Here is a 20,059-nt window from a genome sequence, read left to right on the forward strand (position 1 = left end):
TGCGCATTATGCCCTGAATATATTCTACCATGCCCAGAAACCTGCTCCTCTTATCCTCTGCCCCCAACGCTCTAGGCGACCAGTTTTGATAGCCTTTAGCCGCACCCTCATACTACTCCTTCTCTGTTCCGCGGGTGATGTGGAGGTAAACCCAGGCCCTGCATGTCCCCAGGTACCCTCATTTGTTGACTTCTGTGATCGAAAAAGTCTTGGTTTTATGCATGTCAACATCAGAAGCCTCCTCCCTAAGTTTGTTTTACTCACTGCTTTAGCACACTCTGCTAACCCTGATGTCCTTGCCGTGTCTGAATCCTGGCTCAGGAAGGCCACCAAAAATTCAGAGATTTCCATACCCAACTATAACATCTTCCGTCAAGATAGAACTGCCAAAGGGGGCGGAGTCGCAGTCTACTGCAGAGATAGCCTGCAAAGTAATGTCATACTTTCCAGGTCCATACCCAAACAGTTTGAACTACTAATTTTGAAAATTACTCTCTCCAGAAACAAGTCTCTCACTGTTGCCGCCTGCTACCGACCCCCGTCAGCTCCCAGCTGTGCCCTGGACACCATTTGTGAATTGATCGCCCCCATCTAGCTTCAGAGTTTGTCCTGTTAGGTGACCTAAACTGGGATATGCTTAACACCCCGGCAGTCCTACAATCTAAGCTAGATGCCCTCAATCTCACGCAAATCATCAAGGAACCCACCAGGTACAACCCTAACTCTGTAAACAAGGGCACCCTCATAGACGTCATCCTGACCAACTGGCCCTCCAAATATACCTCCGCTGTCTTCAACCAGGATCTCAGCGATCACTGCCTCATCGCCTGTATCCGCCACGGAGCCGCAGTCAAACGACCACCCCTCATCACTGTCAAACGCTCCCTAAAACACTTCTGTGAGCAGGCCTTTCTAATCGACCTGGCCCGTGTATCCTGGAAGGACATTGACCTCATCCCGTCAGTTGAGGATGCCTGGTCATTCTTTAAAAGTAACTTCCTCACCATTTTGGATAAGCATGCTCCGTTCAAAAATGCAGAACCAAGAACAGATACAGCCCTTGGTTCACCCCAGACCTGACTGCCCTCGACCAGCACAAAAACATCCTGTGGCGGACTGCAATAGCATCGAATAGCCCCGTGATATGCAACTGTTCAGGGAAGTCAGGAACCAATACACGCAGTCAGTCAGGAAAGCTAAGGCCAGCTTCTTCAGGCAAAAGTTTGCATCCTGTAGCTCCAACTCCAAAAAGTTCTGGGACACTGTGAAGTCCATGGAGAACAAGAGCACCTCCTCTCAGCTGCCCACTGCACTGAGGCTAGGAAACACGGTCTCCACCGATAAATCCATGATTATCGAAAACTTCAATAAGCACTTCTCAACGGCTGGCCATGCCTTCCGCCTGGCTACTCCAACCTCGGCCAACAGCTCCGCCCCCCGTAGTTCCTCACCCAAGCCTCTCCAGGTTCTCCTTTACCCAAATCCAGATAGCAGATGTTCTGAAAGAGCTGCAAAACCTGGACCCGTACAAATCAGCTGGGCTTGACAATCTGGACCCGCTATTTCTGAAACTATCTGCCGCCATTGTCGCAACCCCTATCACCAGCCTGTTCAACCTCTCTTTCATATCGTCTGAGATCCCCAAGGATTGGAAAGCTGCCGCAGTCATCCCCCTCTTCAAAGGAGGAGACACCCTGGACCCAAACTGCTATAGACCTATATCCATCCTGCCCTGCCTATCTAAGGTCTTCGAAAGCCAAGTCAACAAACAGGTCACTGACCATCTCGAATCCCACCGTACCTTCTCCGCTGTGCAATCTGGTTTCCGAGCCGGTCACGGGTGCACCTCAGCCACACTCAAGGTACTAAATGATATCATAACCGCCATCGATAAAAGACAGTACTGTGCAGCCGTCTTCATCGACCTCGCCAAGGCTTTCGACTCTGTCAATCACCAAATTCTTATCGGCAGACTCAACAGCCTCGGTTTTTCGGATGACTGCCTTGCCTGGTTCACCAATTACTTTGCAGACAGAGTTCAGTGTGTCAAATCAGAGGGCATGCTGTCCGGTCCTCTGGCAGTCTCTATGGGGTGCCACAGGGTTCAATTCTCGGGCCGACTCTTTTCTCTGTATATATCAATGATGTTGCTCTTGCTGCGGGCGATTCCCTGATCCACCTCTACGCAGACGACACCATTCTATATACTTTCGGCCCGTCATTGGACACTGTGCTATCAAACCTCCAAACGAGCTTCAATGCCATACAGCACTCCTTCCGTGGCCTCCAACTGCTCTTAAACGCGAGTAAAACCAAATGCATGCTTTTCAACCGATCGCTGCCTGCACCTGCATGCCCGACTAGCATCACCACCCTGGATGGTTCCAACCTTGAATATGTGGACATCTATAAGTACCTAGGTGTCTGGCTAGACTGCAAACTCTCCTTCCAGACTCACATCAAACATCTCCAATCAAAAATCAAATCCAGAGTCGGCTTTCTATTCCGCAACAAAGCCTCCTTCACTCACGCTGCCAAGCTTACCCTAGTAAAACTGACTATCCTACCGATCCTCGACTTCGGCGATGTCATCTACAAAATGGCTTCCAACACTCTACTCAGCAAACTGGATGCAGTCTATCACAGTGCCATCCGTTTTGTCACTAAAGCACCTTATACCACCCACCACTGCGACTTGTATGCTCTAGTCGGCTGGCCCTCACTACATATTCGTCGCCAGACCCACTGGCTCCAGGTCATTTACAAGTCCATGCTAGGTAAAGCTCCGCCTTATCTCAGTTCACTGGTCACGATGGCAACACCCATCCGTAGCACGCGCTCCAGCAGGTGTATCTCACTGATCATCCCTAAAGCCAACACCTCATTTGGCCGCCTTTCGTTCCAGTACTCTGCTGCCTGTGACTGGAACGAATTGCAAAAATCGCTGAAGTTGGAGACTTTTATCTCCCTCACCAACTTCAAACATCAGCTATCCGAGCAGCTAACCGATCGCTGCAGCTGTACATAGTCTATAGGTAAATAGCTCACCCTTATTCACCTGCCTCATTCCCATACTGTTTTTATACTGTTTTTATTTATTTACTTTTCTGCTCTTTTGCACACCAATATCACCAATATCTCTACCTGTACATGCCCATCTGATCATTTATCACTCCAGTGTTAATCTGCAAAATTGTATTATTCGCCTACCTCCTCATGCCTTTTGCACACATTGTATATAGATTGCCCATTTTTTTCTACTGTGTTATTGACTAGTTAATTGTTTACTCCATGTGTAACTCTGTGTTGTCTGTTCACACTGCTATGCTTTATCTTGGCCAGGTCGCAGTTGCAAATGAGAACTTGTTCTCAACTAGCCTACCTGGTTAAATAAAGGTGAAAAAAAAAAAAAAATGTAACTCCATTTTTAATGATTTCCCATCTAAGGCTCATTTCTTTATTTGATGCCAATGGGGGTTGATTGACAGCTAACGTTGATAATAATTCTGTACAGCTCCCATCAACCCATCAATATCGGTATGTGTGTTGGTGTGTGCGCTTGCATGCTTGCGCGCGTAGTCTTGTGTGTGTGCTTGAAGTGTATGAGTGTAAAACGCTGTTGACATAGAGTGACAGTGTCCAAACTATTCTGAGACACACAATGGAAGAGTGTAATGACATACTGTATGTTGTGGTGGTCTCTCTCTCTCTCTGTCTCCACCCCCCCCCCCCCACCCCGACACCCACCTCAGACCTCGATTACTTCCAGACAAATAGCCGTGGCCAGCCTCCGCCAACCTCCCCCAGTAGAGACAGAGGTCAGGGGGGATCAAGCGGCCGACAGGCCTGGGACAAATATGACTCAAACCAGAGCCGACACCCTGCCTTCCATCGCTCCACAACACATCGCTCTGATGAAAACCTACAGCTCCAAGGTAGATGGAGGGAGGGAGGGAAGGAGGGAGACATGGAGGAGAGAAGGGAGGTCGGTGCTCATAAAAACAGGCCGGGAGCTCTCATGATTTGTAGCTGGCTGCTTGACTTTCCACTCCCTACTGCTGGAGTTATTTTCAGAACTAAGCTATTGAGTATTCATACAATTCATTTTCATCTCTCGATGTCTGAGACACAGTGCCATTTCAATCAGATCTCCTGCCATCTACGTCAGCCTCCTCACACCTACAGTACCCCACCAGGACCTAATTCTCCTTGACCACTCCTCCCTGTTCACCAGGTCAACTAGTCAGTGTGAGGCAGATGAAGAGTTTGGTGTGTTCCGTCACACATACGCTTGAACGCACACACACACAAACATACCCACTAACACACATACACACGTACAAGACTACACAAACCTGCACACACACACATACGCACACACATATGTACAATACCACACACACACACACACACACACACACACACACACACACACACACACACACACACACACACACACACACACACACACACACACACACACACACACACACACACACACACACACACACACACACACACACACCACAGTGAGTAATGCAGAATCCATATTAGACAGACAAGAGGTGGATGTCTCAGGCAGACCCATTAATTGACCACTCTCTCCAAGCAGCAAATTGGTAATTGCACAGTGGGTGTCAGCACAGCATCATTGTTCCTCCTCCTCCTTCGTCTTCTCCTCTCTGTGACTTTCTAGGTACGCCGTGTTAGAACAGGTTGTTGGGCCGTAGCACTCAGAGCTAAATCCATGTCTTAACGTCTTTAGAAGAGACGAGAGAGACATTTCCGGATGGAAGGAGAGAGAATGAAAAGATTGTCTGAGGCAGAAAACGTATTCTAGGGCCCGCATGACTCCTGTACCCTGTGTCTGACTCACCTTCCAACCTGGAAAATGGTGCGGTGCAATTCCAGGTAAATGGGTTTACCGAAGGATGCTCTGACTATACAGCACATTAAGTCTTGAGAATAACATAACAAATCACAGAGGCCGAATGGAAAAGGCCCTTCAATTGCATTCCCATTCAATAAGAGAAAAGTGATGGCTATTAGAGCTAAATAAGTGCTTTCTCTCCCCCCGGCCTCACACAGTCCCGGCACACTGTATTTCAATGATCATGGTATCCAGTCGGTCTAAACCAATCTAGTGCAGAGCAGATCGGCTACAATTCCAGACACCAAACCTGTTCAGGACAGTTGATTTCAATCCATTTCAGAAAATCGGATAAGAGACAAAGAAAGCAGTTTGGGATTTATTTTGTGAACAGATGACTGCTCATTTCAGTTAAGGTGAGAAAGAGACATAATATTTATGTTGTTGCAGATCCACAATGGTCCTAAAGGATCAACATGAAAAGTATAAAGAACTCAACTAATGCATAAATGTCTTTCCCTGTGACAAGGACATTCACAGTCTGAGAGGACAGAGCAGTGGATGCCATAAAGAACAGCTGCATAGGCAGCGTGGCAGAGAGAGAGAGAGAGAGAGAGAGAGAGAGAGAGAGAGAGAGAGAGAGAGTAGTGGCAGGCCCACTATAAGACATTGACTCTATCAAGGGGAAACTGGAGGCAGGGGAGCCGAGATGGAGAATTCTCTGAGCCACCATGGAACTCCTTTACTTTACACATCCATTGTAAGAGACACCTTATGCTAATTTCCCAGTCCAATATGCCTTTGAATGTTGAGGAAAACGTACCCAACACTCCCCAGAATCTCTCCCCAAGCAGTAGGCTACACCTTCACACATAACTAAACCCGCCCAATGTCCTTGGAAACACTGCCAAGGACTACCCAGCAACACAACAACCATGAGATAAAGCACAGAAAAAAACTACAAATACCAGCCAACCTACATCTGTGAGAAAATGTCCAATCCGTAGTTACTTCCAAGTGCCAAAAATGAAAATAACTATATTACAATAATCTCTTTATATCCTAATAAAATATATCTTACTATATGAAGACTCAAATGCTTAGTTAGTACATTGCAGATGTGCTGACAGCAACGTCAAATTGCACTGAGGTGTGAATGCCCTTGAATTTTATTTTACCTTTATTTAACTAGGCAAGTCAGTTAAGAACAAATTCCTATTTTCAATGACAGCCTAAGAACAGTGGGTTAACTACCTGTTCAGGGGCAGAACGACAGATGTGTACCTTGTCAGCTAGGGGATTTGAACTTGCAACCGTCCGGTTAGTAGTCCAACGCTCTAACCACAGGACAATGGCAGCAGAGGACCACAGCCTCCCCAACCCAAACAAAGAGGCCTCACACCCCAATCCAGAGGCCACACCCCTATGCAGTGTCCACACCCCTATGCAGAGGCAATCTAAGTACAGTCTCCCCCCCCCAGATTATTTTTTTTATACTGCATGTAAAAGGTACAAAGAGAAGCTCCTCAAAGAAAATCTAGATCCACTATTTACTGTCAACAATGGGTATGTAAACAACCTCATCTTCCAGACAGGGATGCAGCATGAGCCCCATCCTCTTCAACATTTACATGAAAGAATTGGTGAGGGCACACGGCCTCACCCTACTGGACGTGGAAATCAAATGTTGACTGTTTGCTGATGATCTGGTGCTTCTGTCCCCAACCAAAGAGGGCCTACAGCAGCACCTAGATCTTCTGCACAGGTTCTATTAGACGTAGGCCCTGACAGTAAATCTCAGCATGACAAAAATAATGGTGTTCCAAAAAAGGTCCAGTTTCCAGGACTACCAATACAAATCTATCTAGACACTGTTGCCCTAGAGCACACAAAGAAGAATACATGAACGATCTAAGAGACAAGGCAAGAAGGGTCTTCTATGCCATCAAGAGTAACTTAAAACCTCACTAGGGTACGTGGGACGGCGTCCCACCTGGCCAACATCCAGTGATATTGCATAGAGCCAAATTTAAAAACAGAAATACTCATTATAAAAATTCATAAAACATACAAATGTTATAAATGGGTTTAAAGATTAACTTCTTGTTAATCCAACTACGGTGTCAGATTTCCAAAAGGCTTTACGGCAAAAGCATACCATGTGATTATCTGAGAACAGCGCCCAGCAGACAAATCATTACAAACAGTAACCATCCAAGTAGAGGACTTACACAAGTCAGAAATAGTGATACAATGAATCACTTACCTTTGATGATCTTCATATAGTTGCACTCACAAGACTCCCATTTACTCAATAAATGTTTGTTTTGTTCGATTAAGTCCATGTTTATATCCAAAAATCTCAGATTTGTTTGCACGTTTTGTTCAGTAATTCACAGGCTCAAACGCAGTCACAACAGGCAGACGAAAAATACAAATATTATCTGTAAAGTTAATAGAAAACATGTCAAACGATATTTAGAATCAATCCTCAGGTTGTTTTTAGTACTAATAATCAATCATATTTCAACCGGATAATAACGTCGTCAATACAAAAGGTAAACACGTAAGGCGAGCTCTCGGTCGCGCATGTGAAAAAGGTCTTGGACACTATAGTGTCCATTCATTCAGAGAGGTCTTACTCCATCATTTATCAGAATACAAGCCTGAAACAATTTCTAAAGACTGTTGACATCTAGTGGAAGCAATAGGAAGTGTAATTTGAGTCCTAAGTCAATGGATACTGTAATGGCATTCAATAGAAAACTACAAACATGAAAAAATCCCACTTCCTGGATGGATTTTTCTCAGGTTTTCGCCTGCCAAATCAGTTCTGTTATACTCACAGACATTATTTTAACAGTCTTGGAAACTTTAGATTGTTTTCTATCCAAATCTACATGCATGTCCGAGCTTCTGGGCCTGAGTAGCAGGCAGTTTACTTTGGGCACACTTTTCATCCTTAAGTGAAAATAGTGCCCCTTACCCAAGTGAAGATAACAATTGACATCCCAATTAGGATCTGTAAAAAATACAGTTACGGAACCCATTGCCCTATATGATGGTAAGGTCTGAGATCAACTCACCAACAACTCACCAATAAATCATTCACAAAATGGGACAAGTACCCAATTGAGAATCTTCATGCAGAATTCTTTAAAAACATACTTTGTATGCAACTCAAAACCCAAAACAATACATGAGTCAGAATTAGGAGTATACACACTAGTTATCAAAATCCAGAAAATAGCTGTTAAAAAAATCTACAACCACGTAAAAGGAAAGCTCTAACCTACAGCGAGATGAACCTGGAGAAGAGTCCCCTAAGCCAGCTGTTTCTGGGGCTCTGTTCACAAACAGACCCCACAATAGCACCAGGTCAGCAACACAATTAGACCCTACCAAATCATGTGAAAGGAAAAATATAACTATTTGATACACTGGAAAGAATTAACCAAAAAAATAGAATAACTGTGACTGACGCAACATGACAAAAATCCTAGACAATTTACAGACTCCGTGAACATAGCCTTGCTATTGAAAGAGTTGAAGTAGATTGAAGTAGGAAGTTTACATAAACTGAGTTTAAATGTATTTGGCTAAGGTGTTTCACAATTCCTGACATTTACTCATAGTACAAATTCCCTGTCTTAGGTCAGTTAGGATCACCACTTTATTTTAAGAATGTGAAATGTCAGAATAATAGTAAAGAGAACGATTTATTTCAGCTGTAATTTATTTCATCACATTGCCAGTGAGTCAGATGTTTACAAACACTCAATTAGTATTTGGAAGCATTGCCTTTAAATTGTTTAAATTGGGTTAAACGTTTCGGGTAGCCTACCACAAGCTTCCCACAATAAATTGGGTGAATTTTGGCCCATTCCTCCCGACAGAGCTGGTGTAATTAAGTCAGGTTTGTAGGCCTTCTTGCTTGCACAGGCTTTTTAAGTTCTGCCCACACATTTCCTATAGGATTGAGGTCAGGGCTTTGTGATGGCCACTCCAATACCTTGACTTTGTTGTCCTTAAGCCATTTTGCCACAACGTTAGACATGTGCTTGGGGTCATTGTCCATTTGGAAGAGCCATTTGCGACCAAGCTATAACTTCCTGACTGATGTCTTGAGATGTTGCTTCAATATATCCACATCATTTTCCATCCTCATGATGCCATCTATTTTTTGTGAACTGCACCAGCCCCTCCTGCAGCAAAGCACCCCCACAACATGATGCTGCCACTACCGTGCTTCACAGTTGGGATGGCATGCAAGCCTCCCCCTTTTCCCTCCAAACATAACTATGGTCATTATGGCCAAACAGTTCTATTTTTTTTCATTAGACCAGATGAAATTTCTCCAAAAAGTACGATCTTTGTCTCCATGTGCAGTTGCAAACCGTTGTCTGGCTTATTTTATGGCAGTTTTGGAGCAGTGGCTTCTTCCCTGCTGAGCGGCCTTTCAGGTTATGTCGATATAGGACTTGTTTTACTGTGGATATAGATACTTTGTACCTGTTTCCTCCAGTATCTTCACAAGGTCCTTTGCTGTTGTTCTGGGATTGATTTGCACTTTTCGCACCAAAGTATGTTCATCTGTAGTGACAGAGCGTGTCTCCTTCCTGAGCGGTATCACAGCTGCATGGTCCCATGGTGTTTATACTTGCGTACTATTGTTTGTACAGATGAACGTGGTACCTTCAAGCATTTGGAAATTGCTCCCAAGGATGAACCAGAATTGTGGAGGGCTACATTTTTTTTCTGAGGTCTTGGCTGATATCTTTTGATTTTCCCATGATGTAAAGCAAAGAGGCACCGAGTTTGAAGGTAGGCCATCCACAGGTACACCTCCAATTGAATCAAATTATGTCAATTAGCCTATCAGAAGCTCCTAAAGCCATGACATCATTTTCTGGAATTTTCCAAGCTGTTTAAAGGCACAGTCAACTCAGTGTATGTAAACTTCTGACCCACTGGAATTGTGATACAGTGAATTATCAGTGAAATATTTGGTCTGTAAACAATTGTTGGAAAAATGACTTGTGTCATGCACAAAATATATGTCCTAACCTACTTGCCAAAACAATAGTTTGTTTACAAGAAATGTGTGGTTCGGTTGAAAAACAAGTTTTAATGACTCCAACTTAAGTGTATGTAAACTTCCGACTTCAACTGTAGGTGGAAACTGAGCTGTACTTGCTAACCTCCTTTTAGTATGACGATATTAGAGACACATATTTCCCATAGATCACACAGACCAACAAATAATTTGAAAACAAACCAAACATTGATAACTCCCATATCTATTTGGCGTAATACCACAGTGTGCAATCACAGCAGTAAGATTTGTGGCCCGTTGCCATGAGAAAAGGGCATTCAGCACAAACACCATTGTAAATACCAACCATTTTATCTGTTAATTTTTCTTCCCCCACTATTCATACTCCAATTATTTGCACATTGCTAACACACTGTCCATATCTGATAATGTAACAGTTGAAATGTCTTTATCTTTATCTTTATCTTTTTGAGTGTAGTATTTACTACGAATTTCGAATCGTTTTTTGATGATGTTTCTTCTCACATTTGTTCATTGTTTATTTCACTTGCTTTGGCAATGTAGACATTTTTCCCATGCCAATGAAGCCCCTTGGCATTGAGAGAGAGAGCCACACATGTGGACATCATCTGTTAACCTACTCTGAGTCTCATAAAGACACTGCGGTCGGAAACCTAAAATCCAAGATTTCCACCGGTTTAATGTCCATTGCTCGTGTTTCTTGGCACAAGCAAATCTCTTCTTATTATTGATATCCTTTAGCAGTGGTTTCTTTGCAGCAATTCGACAAGAAGGCCTGATTCATGAAGTGTGCTCTAAACAGCATTCATTTGGGCTGCAATTTCTGAGTTGCAGTTAACTCTAATGAACTTATCCTCAGCAGCAGAGGTAACTCTAGGTCTTGCTTTCCTGTGTCGGTCCTCATGAGAGACAGTTTCATCAAAGCAGTTGATGGTTTTTGAGACTGCACTTTTTTTATTTTTTATTTTTTACCTTTAACAGTGGGTTAACTGCCTGTTCAAGGGCAGAACGACAGATTTGTACCATTGTCAGCTCGGGGGTTTGAACTCGCAACCTTCTGGTTACTAGTCCAACGCTCTAACCACTAGGCTACGCTGCCGCCACTTGAAGAAACCTTCACATTTCTTAAATTCTCCAAATTGACTGACCTTTAATTTCTTAAAGTATTGATGGACTGTCGTTTCTCTTTGCTTATTTGAGTTGTATACCCCCCTGTATACCCCCCTACCTTGTCACAACACAAGTGATTGGGTCAAACGCATTAATTAAGAAGGAAATACATTCTAGAAATGTACTTTTAACAAGGCACACCTGTTAATTGAAATGCATTCAAGGTGACTACCTCATGAAGCTGGTTGAGAGAATGCCAAGAGTGTGCAAAGCCGTTGATCAAGGAAAAGTGTGCCTGCTTTGAAGAATATAAAATATATTTTGATTTGTTTAAAACTTTTTTGCTTACTACATTATTCTATATTTGTTAGTGATGTCTTAACTATTATTCTACAATGTAGAAAATAGTAAAAATAAAGAGAACCCTTGAATGAGTAGGTGTGTCCAAACTTTTGACTAGTACTGTATGTCTGGGGCCAATCCTTTCACTGTAAATAAGCAGTGCTCCCAGTCTCCCACTCGGGGCTGCCGAGCCAGTGAGAGAGCCAGAGAGACCTCTTTCCAAAAGCACCTCTCTATTTGTCCCCTTTTTTAGTTTAAGAGGTAGAATGCCAAGACAAGAATCCCATTTGAGGCTTTCAGTGGCTCCACCAGGCACTCAGAGCCCCACACTCCTATCCCCCCTCTCAGAAGCCCCTATCTAGCCCCAATGTAGTCTGACAGTACTAGGCCTCTCTCTAAACTGGTAAACAAGTCTCCCTCGCTGCCTCGCCTCCATTAGAGGGCAGAATAAATGGAGAGTAGAGAAGAGGCCCTGGGAGTACATTTCACTGAGGCCGAGACCTCTTTCAAGTGATGGAGACATAGTTACAAACAGACAGAACATGCAATCTATCACGCTCTGTCGCTCTCTCCCTTTCTCTTCATCTCTCTGTCCTCCATGTCACTCTCAGACACAGGCACTAACAACCTTACGGCACCTTAGACACATAAAACACGCAGATGGAGCCAGCTGATATGAAATACAATAGAATGAACAACCCATTCACACTAACACATAACTATTGTTTATCAAATAGACAGCATCTTGAGGTAAGATGGGAGAGGGAAGAAGAGAGAGAGAGAGAGAGAGAGAGAGAGAGAGAGAGAGAGAGAGAGAGAGAGAGAGAGAGAGTTGGAGAGAGAAGAAGATAGAAGAAGAGAGAGAGTGGGAGAGAGAGATAGCTGCATAAGAGATATCATCATCATCATGCATCTTACATGCGGCTGCTGGGCGGTATCTTGCGTCCGTCTCTGAACCATGTGACCTGCGGCTGGGGAAAGCTCCTGATGCGTGGAGCAGGAACCACTGCCCCCTCCCCCTGAGAGACCGACTGGGCGCGCTCACCCTCCTCAAAACCGCCCATAACTAAATGAAGAAAGAAGAGAAAGAAAGAAAAAATAAATGTTTCGTTAGTCGTTGGGAGAATATTCTCTCTCAAACTTGATCCTTTGTTTCCTTTGTTTTTTTCAACATCTGTTTCGTGGACTGAGTTGGTTTTACACAGCCTGTGATTGGTTGTCACATACTGAGGCAGTGGGACTGTAGATGTAGTGACTCACTGAGGGAACGCGGGGAGAACATGGATTGACTCAGATAAATCTGTCACATCACCACTAACAAATGTATTTTTAAATATATTTTTTTCCTTTATTTAACCAGGCAAGTCAGTTAACCCTTGTGTTGTCTTATGGGTAAAAAATGACCCGCCACTATGTTTAACAGCAGAGAAAACCCCCTAAATGACATTTTTTTCAATTTGAAATTTGATTAATTTTCCGGAAGTGACCCCAACATTAGAAAAAGTGAAACATCACTTTTGTTGATATTTCCATGAAAGCTGTACACCACCAGGGTACAAAGATAGTCTTAGGGTCATTTTTAATGCGGCAGTTATACAATAATTTACACACCACAAAAACCACAAAGACACACACACACACGAGAATGATAAATTGCGATCATTTGTTCTCCTGATTGAACTCAGCCAGCATCTCCTGAAGAGGAAGATTGGCACAGTTAGAAATAACAAGCCATAGCTCACCCCTGCGCTCATCGCAACAAGTGGGAGAGAGACCTTCTCATCAAAGTTTGCCTTCACCCCCACCACCACTCTAGTTTCTTACCTCCCAAAGCGGAACAGGAATGTGGTCACTGCACAAAACACATGAGATCAGTGATCGTGAAGACAGGAAGCCATCCATCTTCCTGGACTACAACAACAACAAAGGAGGTGTGGACAACTTGGACAAGGAGATTGGAACGTACAGCTGCAGGAGGATGACTGCCCGCTGGCCCCTGGTCATCTTCCATAACGTCATTGATGTGTCATGATATGGAACAAGATCAACTCTACCTGGATGCCTGATAAGCGGAACAAGAGGAGGGTGTTCCTGGAGCAGCTAAGAAAGGCACTTGTAACCCCACACATTCAAAGAAGGGAGTGTCTCTCCAGCACAGCAGCCTCTGCAGCGCTTGTGAAAGCTGTTCAGGGGACTGAATCTTGTCCTGACTCACCTGAGGATGCAGCTGGGGCAGCAAGAGGAGGATATGCCAATTATGCCCCTTAAAGAAGGAATGTAAAACAACTAGTATGTGCTGCACATGTGAAAAATACATCTGCCAAGTCAATGCACACACACTTGCATACTGTCCTACATGTTATAATTAAAGATGATTGATCTTTGTTCTTTATATTTGTCACGTTCTGTCCATTGTTCGTATGTGTTTTCCTTGTTTTAGTGTTGGTCAGGACGTGAGCTGGGTGGGCATTCTATGTTGTGTGTCTGGTTTGTCTATTTCTATGTTTGGCTTGATATGGTTCTCAATCAGAGGCAGGTGTTAGTCATTGTCTCTGATTTGGAACCATATTTAGGTAGCCTGTTTTGTGTTGGGTTTTGTGGGTGATTGTTCCTGTCTCTGTGTTTTGCACCAGATAGGGCTGTTTTTGGTTTTCCACGTTCATTGTTTTGTAGTGTTCATGTTTATCCGTTTTGATTAAACATGAGTCAATATAACCACGCTGCATTTTGGTCCTCCTCTACTTCACCACAGGAAAACCCTGACAGAATCACCCACCAACCAAGGACCAAGCGGCGTGGTAACGGGCAATGGCAAAAGCAGCAGCAGGAGAAGGAACAGAGGCAGCAGCAACAGGAGCAGCAGCAGTGGGAGATGCTGTACTATTTGGATAAATGGACTTGGGAGGAGATCCTTGATGGAGAAGGACCCTGGGCAGAGCCATGGATGGAATTGGAGCTGTCGGTGAAGCAGAGTGCTGAGTCTGAGAGTGTGGAGGATGTATTGGACAGAGTAGCAAGGAATACCTAGGATAGGATAAAGTAATCCTTCTCACCCCCCCCCCCTTAAAAGATGTAGATGCACTATTGTAAAGTGGCTGTTCCACTGGATGTCATAAGGTGAATGCACCAATTTGTAAGTCGCTCTGGATAAGAGCGTCTGCTAAATGACTTAAATGTAATGTAAATGAGTAGAAAGAAAGCTGTTGGTTTGGCATAGTATGCACGGCATACCAGTGCCAGCACCACGCATCAGGCCTACAGTGCGTCTGTCCAGCGCCGCCAGTGCCGCCAGTCTGTCCAGCGCCGTCTGAGCTACCAGTCTGCCCAGCGCCGTCTGAGCTACCAGTCTGCCCAGCGCCGCCAGTGCCGCCAGTCTACCCAGCACCGCCAGTGCCGCCAGTCTGCCCAGCGCCGTCTGAGCTACCCGTCTGCCCAGCACCGTCTGAGCTACCAGTCTGCCCAGCGCCGCCAGTCTGCCCAGCGCCGCAAGTGCCGCCAGTCTGCCCAGCGCCGCAAGTGCCGCCAGTCTGCCCAGCGCCACAAGTGCCGCTAGTCTGCCCAGCGCCGCAAGTGCCGCCAGTCTGCCAGGATCCGCCAGTCTGCCAGGATCCGCCAGTCTGCCAGGATCCGCCAGTCTGCCAGGATCTGCCAGAACTGCCAGTCGGCCAGGGTCTGCCAGTCAGCCAGGATCCGCCAGATCTGCCAAGTCGGCCAGGATCTGCCAGTCAGCCAGGATCTGCCAGTCAGCCAGGATCTGCCAGTCAGCCAGGATCTGCCAGTCGGCCAGGATCTGCCAGTCAGCCAGGATCAGTTAGATCCGCCAGTCTGCCAGGATCCGCCAGTCTGCCAGGATCCGCCAGTCTGCCAGGATTCGCCAGTCTGCCAGGATCCGCCAGTCTGCCAGGATCCGCCAGAACTGCCAGTCTGCCAGGATCCACCAGTCTGCCAGGATCCGCCAGTCTGCCAGGATCCGCCAGAACTGCCAGTCGGCCAGGATCTGCCAGTCGGCCAGGATCTGCCAGTCGGCCAGGATCTGCCAGTCGGCCAGGATCCGCCAGTCTGCCAGGATCAGTTAGATCCGCCATTCAGCCCGGATCCGCCAGTGTGCCAGGATCCGCCAGTCTGCCAGGATCCGCCAGTGTGCCAGGATCCGCCAGTGTGCCAGGATCCGCCAGTGTGCCAGGATCCGCCAGAACTGCCAGTCGGCCAGGATCTGCCAGTCGGCCAGGATCTGCCAGTCGGCCAGGATCTGCCAGTCGGCCAGGATCCGCCAGTCTGCCAGGATCAGTTAGATCCGCCAGTGTGCCAGGATCCGCCAGTGTGCCAGGATCCGCCAGTGTGCCAGGATCCGCCAGTGTGCCAGGATCCGCCAGTCTGCCAGGATCCGCCAGTCTGCCAGGATCCGCCAGAACTGCCAGTCTGCCAGGATCCACCAGTCTGCCAGGATCCGCCAGTCTGCCAGGATCCGCCAGAACTGCCAGTCGGCCAGGATCTGCCAGTCGGCCAGGATCTGCCAGTCGGCCAGGATCTGCCAGTCGGCCAGGATCCGCCAGTCTGCCAGGATCAGTTAGATCCGCCATTCAGCCAGGATCCGCCAGTGTGCCAGGATCCGCCAGTGTGCCAGGATCCGCCAGTGTGCCAGGATCCGCCAGTGTGCCAGGATCCGCCAGTGTGCCAGGATCCGCCAGAACTGCCAGTCGGCCAGGATCTGCCAGTCGGCCAGGATCTGCCAGTCGGCCAGGATCCGCCAGTCTGCCAGGATCAGTTAGATCCGCCATTCAGCCAGGATCCGCCAGTGTGCCAGGATCCGCCAGTGTGCAAGGATCTGCCAGTCAGCCAGGATCCGCCAGTCAGCCAGGATCAGTTAGATCCGCCATTCAGCCAGGATCCGCCAGTGTGCCAGGATCCGCCAGTGTGCCAGGATCAGTTAGATCCGCCAGTCAGCCAGGATCCGCCAGTGTGCCAGGATCAGTTAGATCCGCCATTCAGCCAGGATCCGCCAGTCTGCCAGGATCAGTTAGATCCGCCATTAAGCCAGGATCCGCCAGTGTGCCAGGATCCGCCAGTGTGCCAGGATCCCCCAGTCAGCCAGGATCTGCCAGGACTACCAGTCAGCCAGTATCCGCCAGAACTGCCAGTCAGCCAGGATCCGCCAGAACTGCCAGTCGGCCAGGATCCGCCAGTCGGCCAGGATCCGCCAGTCGGCCAGGATCCGCCAGTCGGCCAGGATCTGCCAGTCAGCCAGGATCAGTTAGATCCGCCATTCAGCCAGGATCCGCCAGAAGTGCCAGTCAGCCAGGATCTGCCCGAACTGCCAGTCGGCCAGGATCTGCCCGAAGCCAGTCGGCCAGGATCTGCCAGTCGGCCAGGATCTGCCAGTCAGCCAGGATCCGCCAGTCTGCCAGGATTTGCCAGATCTGCCAGGATCTGCCAGTCGGCCAGGATCTGCCAGTCGGCCAGGATCCGCCAGTCTGCCAGGATCAGTTAGATCCGCCATTCAGCCAGGATCCGCCAGTGTGCCAGGATCCGCCAGTGTGCCAGGATCCGCCAGTGTGCCAGGATCCGCCAGTGTGCCACGATCCGCCAGTGTGCCACGATCCGCCAGTGTGCCTGGATCCGCCAGATCTGCCAGGATCTGCCAGTCTGCCAGGATCTGCCAGTTCTGCCAGGATCTGCCAGTCGGCCAGGATCTGCCAGTCGGCCAGGATCTGCCAGTCGGCCAGGATCCGCCAGTCTGCCAGGATCAGTTAGATCCGCCATTCAGCCAGGATCCGCCAGTGTGCCAGGATCCTCCAGTGTGCCAGGATCCGCCAGTGTGCCAGGATCCGCCAGTGTGCCAGGATCCGCCAGTCTGCCAGGATCCGCCAGAACTGCCAGTCTGCCAGGATCCACCAGTCTGCCAGGATCCGCCAGTCTGCCAGGATCCGCCAGAACTGCCAGTCGGCCAGGATCTGCCAGTCGGCCAGGATCTGCCAGTCGGCCAGGATCTGCCAGTCGGCCAGGATCCGCCAGTCTGCCAGGATCAGTTAGATCCGCCATTCAGCCAGGATCGCCAGTGTGCCAGGATCCGCCAGTGTGCCAGGATCCGCCAGTGTGCCAGGATCCGCCATTGCCAGGATCCGCCAGTGTGCCAGGATCCGCCAGAACTGCCAGTGCCAGGATCTGCCAGTCGGCCAGGATCTGCCAGTCGGCCAGGATCCGCCAGTCTGCCAGGATCAGTTAGATCCGCCATTCAGCCAGGATCCGCCAGTGTGCAAGGATCTGCCAGTCAGCCAGGATCCGCCAGTCAGCCAGGATCAGTTAGATCCGCCATTCAGCCAGGATCCGCCAGTGTGCCAGGATCCGCCAGTGTGCCAGGATCTGCCAGTCTGCCAGGATCCGCCAGTCTGCCAGGATCTGCCAGAACTACCAGTCAGCCAGGATCCGCCAGAACAGCCAGTCAGCCAGGATCCGCCAGTCAGCCAGGATCCGCCAGGATCTGCCAGTCGGCCAGGATCTGCCAGTCCGCCAGGATCCGCCAGTCGGCCAGGATCCGCCAGTCAGCCAGGATCAGTTAGTTCCGCCATTCAGCCAGGATCCGCCAGTCTGCCAGGATCCACCAGTCAGCCAGGATCCGCCAGAAGTGCCAGTCAGCCAGGATCTGCCGGAACCACCAGCCAGCCAGGATCTGGTAGATCCATCAACCTGCCTGAGCTTCCTCTCACTCCTGAGCTTCCTCTCACTCCTGAGCTTCCCCTCGGTCCTGAGCTTCCCCTCGGTCCTGAGCTTCCCCTCGGTACCGAGCTACCTCAGTCCAGTGGGGCCCATTGTTAGGTTTCCTAGGCCAAGGTTAGCGGCGAGGGTCGCCACTCAAGGGACACTAACGAGGTGGACTAAGACAATTATGGAGTGGGGTCCACGTCCAGCGCCAGAGCCGCCACCGCGTAGAGATGCCCACCCAGACCCTCCCCTATAGGTTTAGGTTGTGCGTTCGGAGTCCGCACCCTGGGGGGGGGGGAGGGGTTCTGTCACGTTCTGTCCATCGTTCGTATGTGTTTTCCTTGTTTTAGTGTTTGTCAGGACGTGAGCTGGGTGGGCATTCTATGTTGTGTGTCTGGTTCGTCTATTTCTATGTTTGGCCTGATATGGTTCTCAATCAGAGGCAGGTGTTAGTCATTGTCTCTGATTGGGAACCATATTTAGGTAGCCTGTTTTGTGTTGTGTTTTGTGGGTGATTGTTCCTGTCTCTGTGTTTTGCACCAGATAGGGCTGTTTTTGGTTTTCCACGTTCATTGTTTTGTAGTGTTCATGTTTATCCGTTTTTGATTAAACATGAGTCAATATAACCACGCTGCGTTTTGGTCCTCCTCTACTTCACCACAGGAAAACCCTGACAATATTTTTGTTTTGTATCTATTATCTTATTTACTTATTATTATTTATTGTTGTTATTTATACACCTTGTGGCTGGGGGCAATGCTTCAAAAAATGGAAGAGGACTAGTATTTTGTAGTTGAATTCATCATTGTACAGTATATAAGAATATATCACTATGTTGCCAAAACAGTTCAAGACTGTTATTGTTTCCCTTCATTCAAATGCATTCAAAACTACTTTCTGCACATTTCTGCTACTTTCTAAGGCCAAACATGTGCTATCTCTTGCTAAAAAAATGTATGTTTACACCTATGCAGTACCTTTAGCAATAATACTACTAATAATAATAATAATAATAAATCTCTACTTTAGTAAAGAAAACAAGTATGATATGTGTGTTGTAATAAAAATGAGTGGTGTCCACTGATTAAATGTAGTCTTTCTGCATTGTGAAGAGGGAAAACCCAGATATTCACAAAGTTTGTGATGAATGACTAGTTGTTTCTTCATGCAAAATAGATTTGACATTTTAAATTAAACTGCTTTATTTTAGGGGTTTAGTGAAGGCGGGTCATTTTCTACCCTTAGGAGAAGGGGAGCATACCTAATGTTAAGACTACACAATGGTTAAGACAAATTCTTATTTACAATGACGTCCAACCCCGGCCAAACCCTAACCCGGACGATGGCACTCACAATCACGTCGGTTGTGATACAGCCTGGAATCGAACCAGGGTCTCTAGTGATGCTTCTAGCACTGAGATGCAGTGACCTTAGACCACTGACTATAAGTGGCTGTTCATGTACCTAGAGAGTCAGTATGTGGGTTCACACTCAGGGAACAAGGGCACGTGGAAGAAATAAAACAGTGCTGTGTTGCTGCATCATTTGAAGCAACACAAACTGAGTCCAGCAACTCCATGCGTCAAGACTACAATATATTTTAACTCAAAAACCATCACTGAATTGTTTTCATTAAAAAAACTTGAAACAAATGAAATAGATACACTGAGTGTACAACACATTATGAACACCTACTCTTTCCATGACATAGACAAACCAGGTGAATCCAGGTGAAAGCTATGATCTCTAATTGATGTCACTTGTTAAATCCACTTCAAATCAAATAGATGAAGGGGAGGAGACAGGTTAATTAAATAATTATTTTAAGCCTTGAGACAATTGAGACATGGATTGTGTATGTGTGCCATCCAGACCGTGAATGGGTAAGACAACATATTTAAGTGCCTTTGAACGGGGTATGGTAGTAGGTGTCAGGCTCACCAGTTTGTGTCAAGAACTGC

General features: G+C 47.2%; 1 protein-coding gene across 1 annotated transcript in view; it reads right to left on the minus strand.

Annotated features, from left to right (window-relative positions):
* LOC118370908 (protein sidekick-2-like) overlaps nucleotides 1-20,059 on the minus strand; it is a 668,753-nt gene that overhangs the window by 163,589 nt on the left and 485,105 nt on the right. Inside the window, exon 4 of the mRNA XM_052485096.1 lies at nucleotides 12,318-12,465. Within this exon, the coding sequence (XP_052341056.1) occupies nucleotides 12,318-12,465 (148 nt within the window). The remainder of the gene's footprint in view (nucleotides 1-12,317; nucleotides 12,466-20,059) is intronic.

This window comes from Oncorhynchus keta, chromosome 2 (assembly GCF_023373465.1).
Source record: "Oncorhynchus keta strain PuntledgeMale-10-30-2019 chromosome 2, Oket_V2, whole genome shotgun sequence".
Classification (NCBI taxonomy): domain Eukaryota; kingdom Metazoa; phylum Chordata; class Actinopteri; order Salmoniformes; family Salmonidae; genus Oncorhynchus; species Oncorhynchus keta.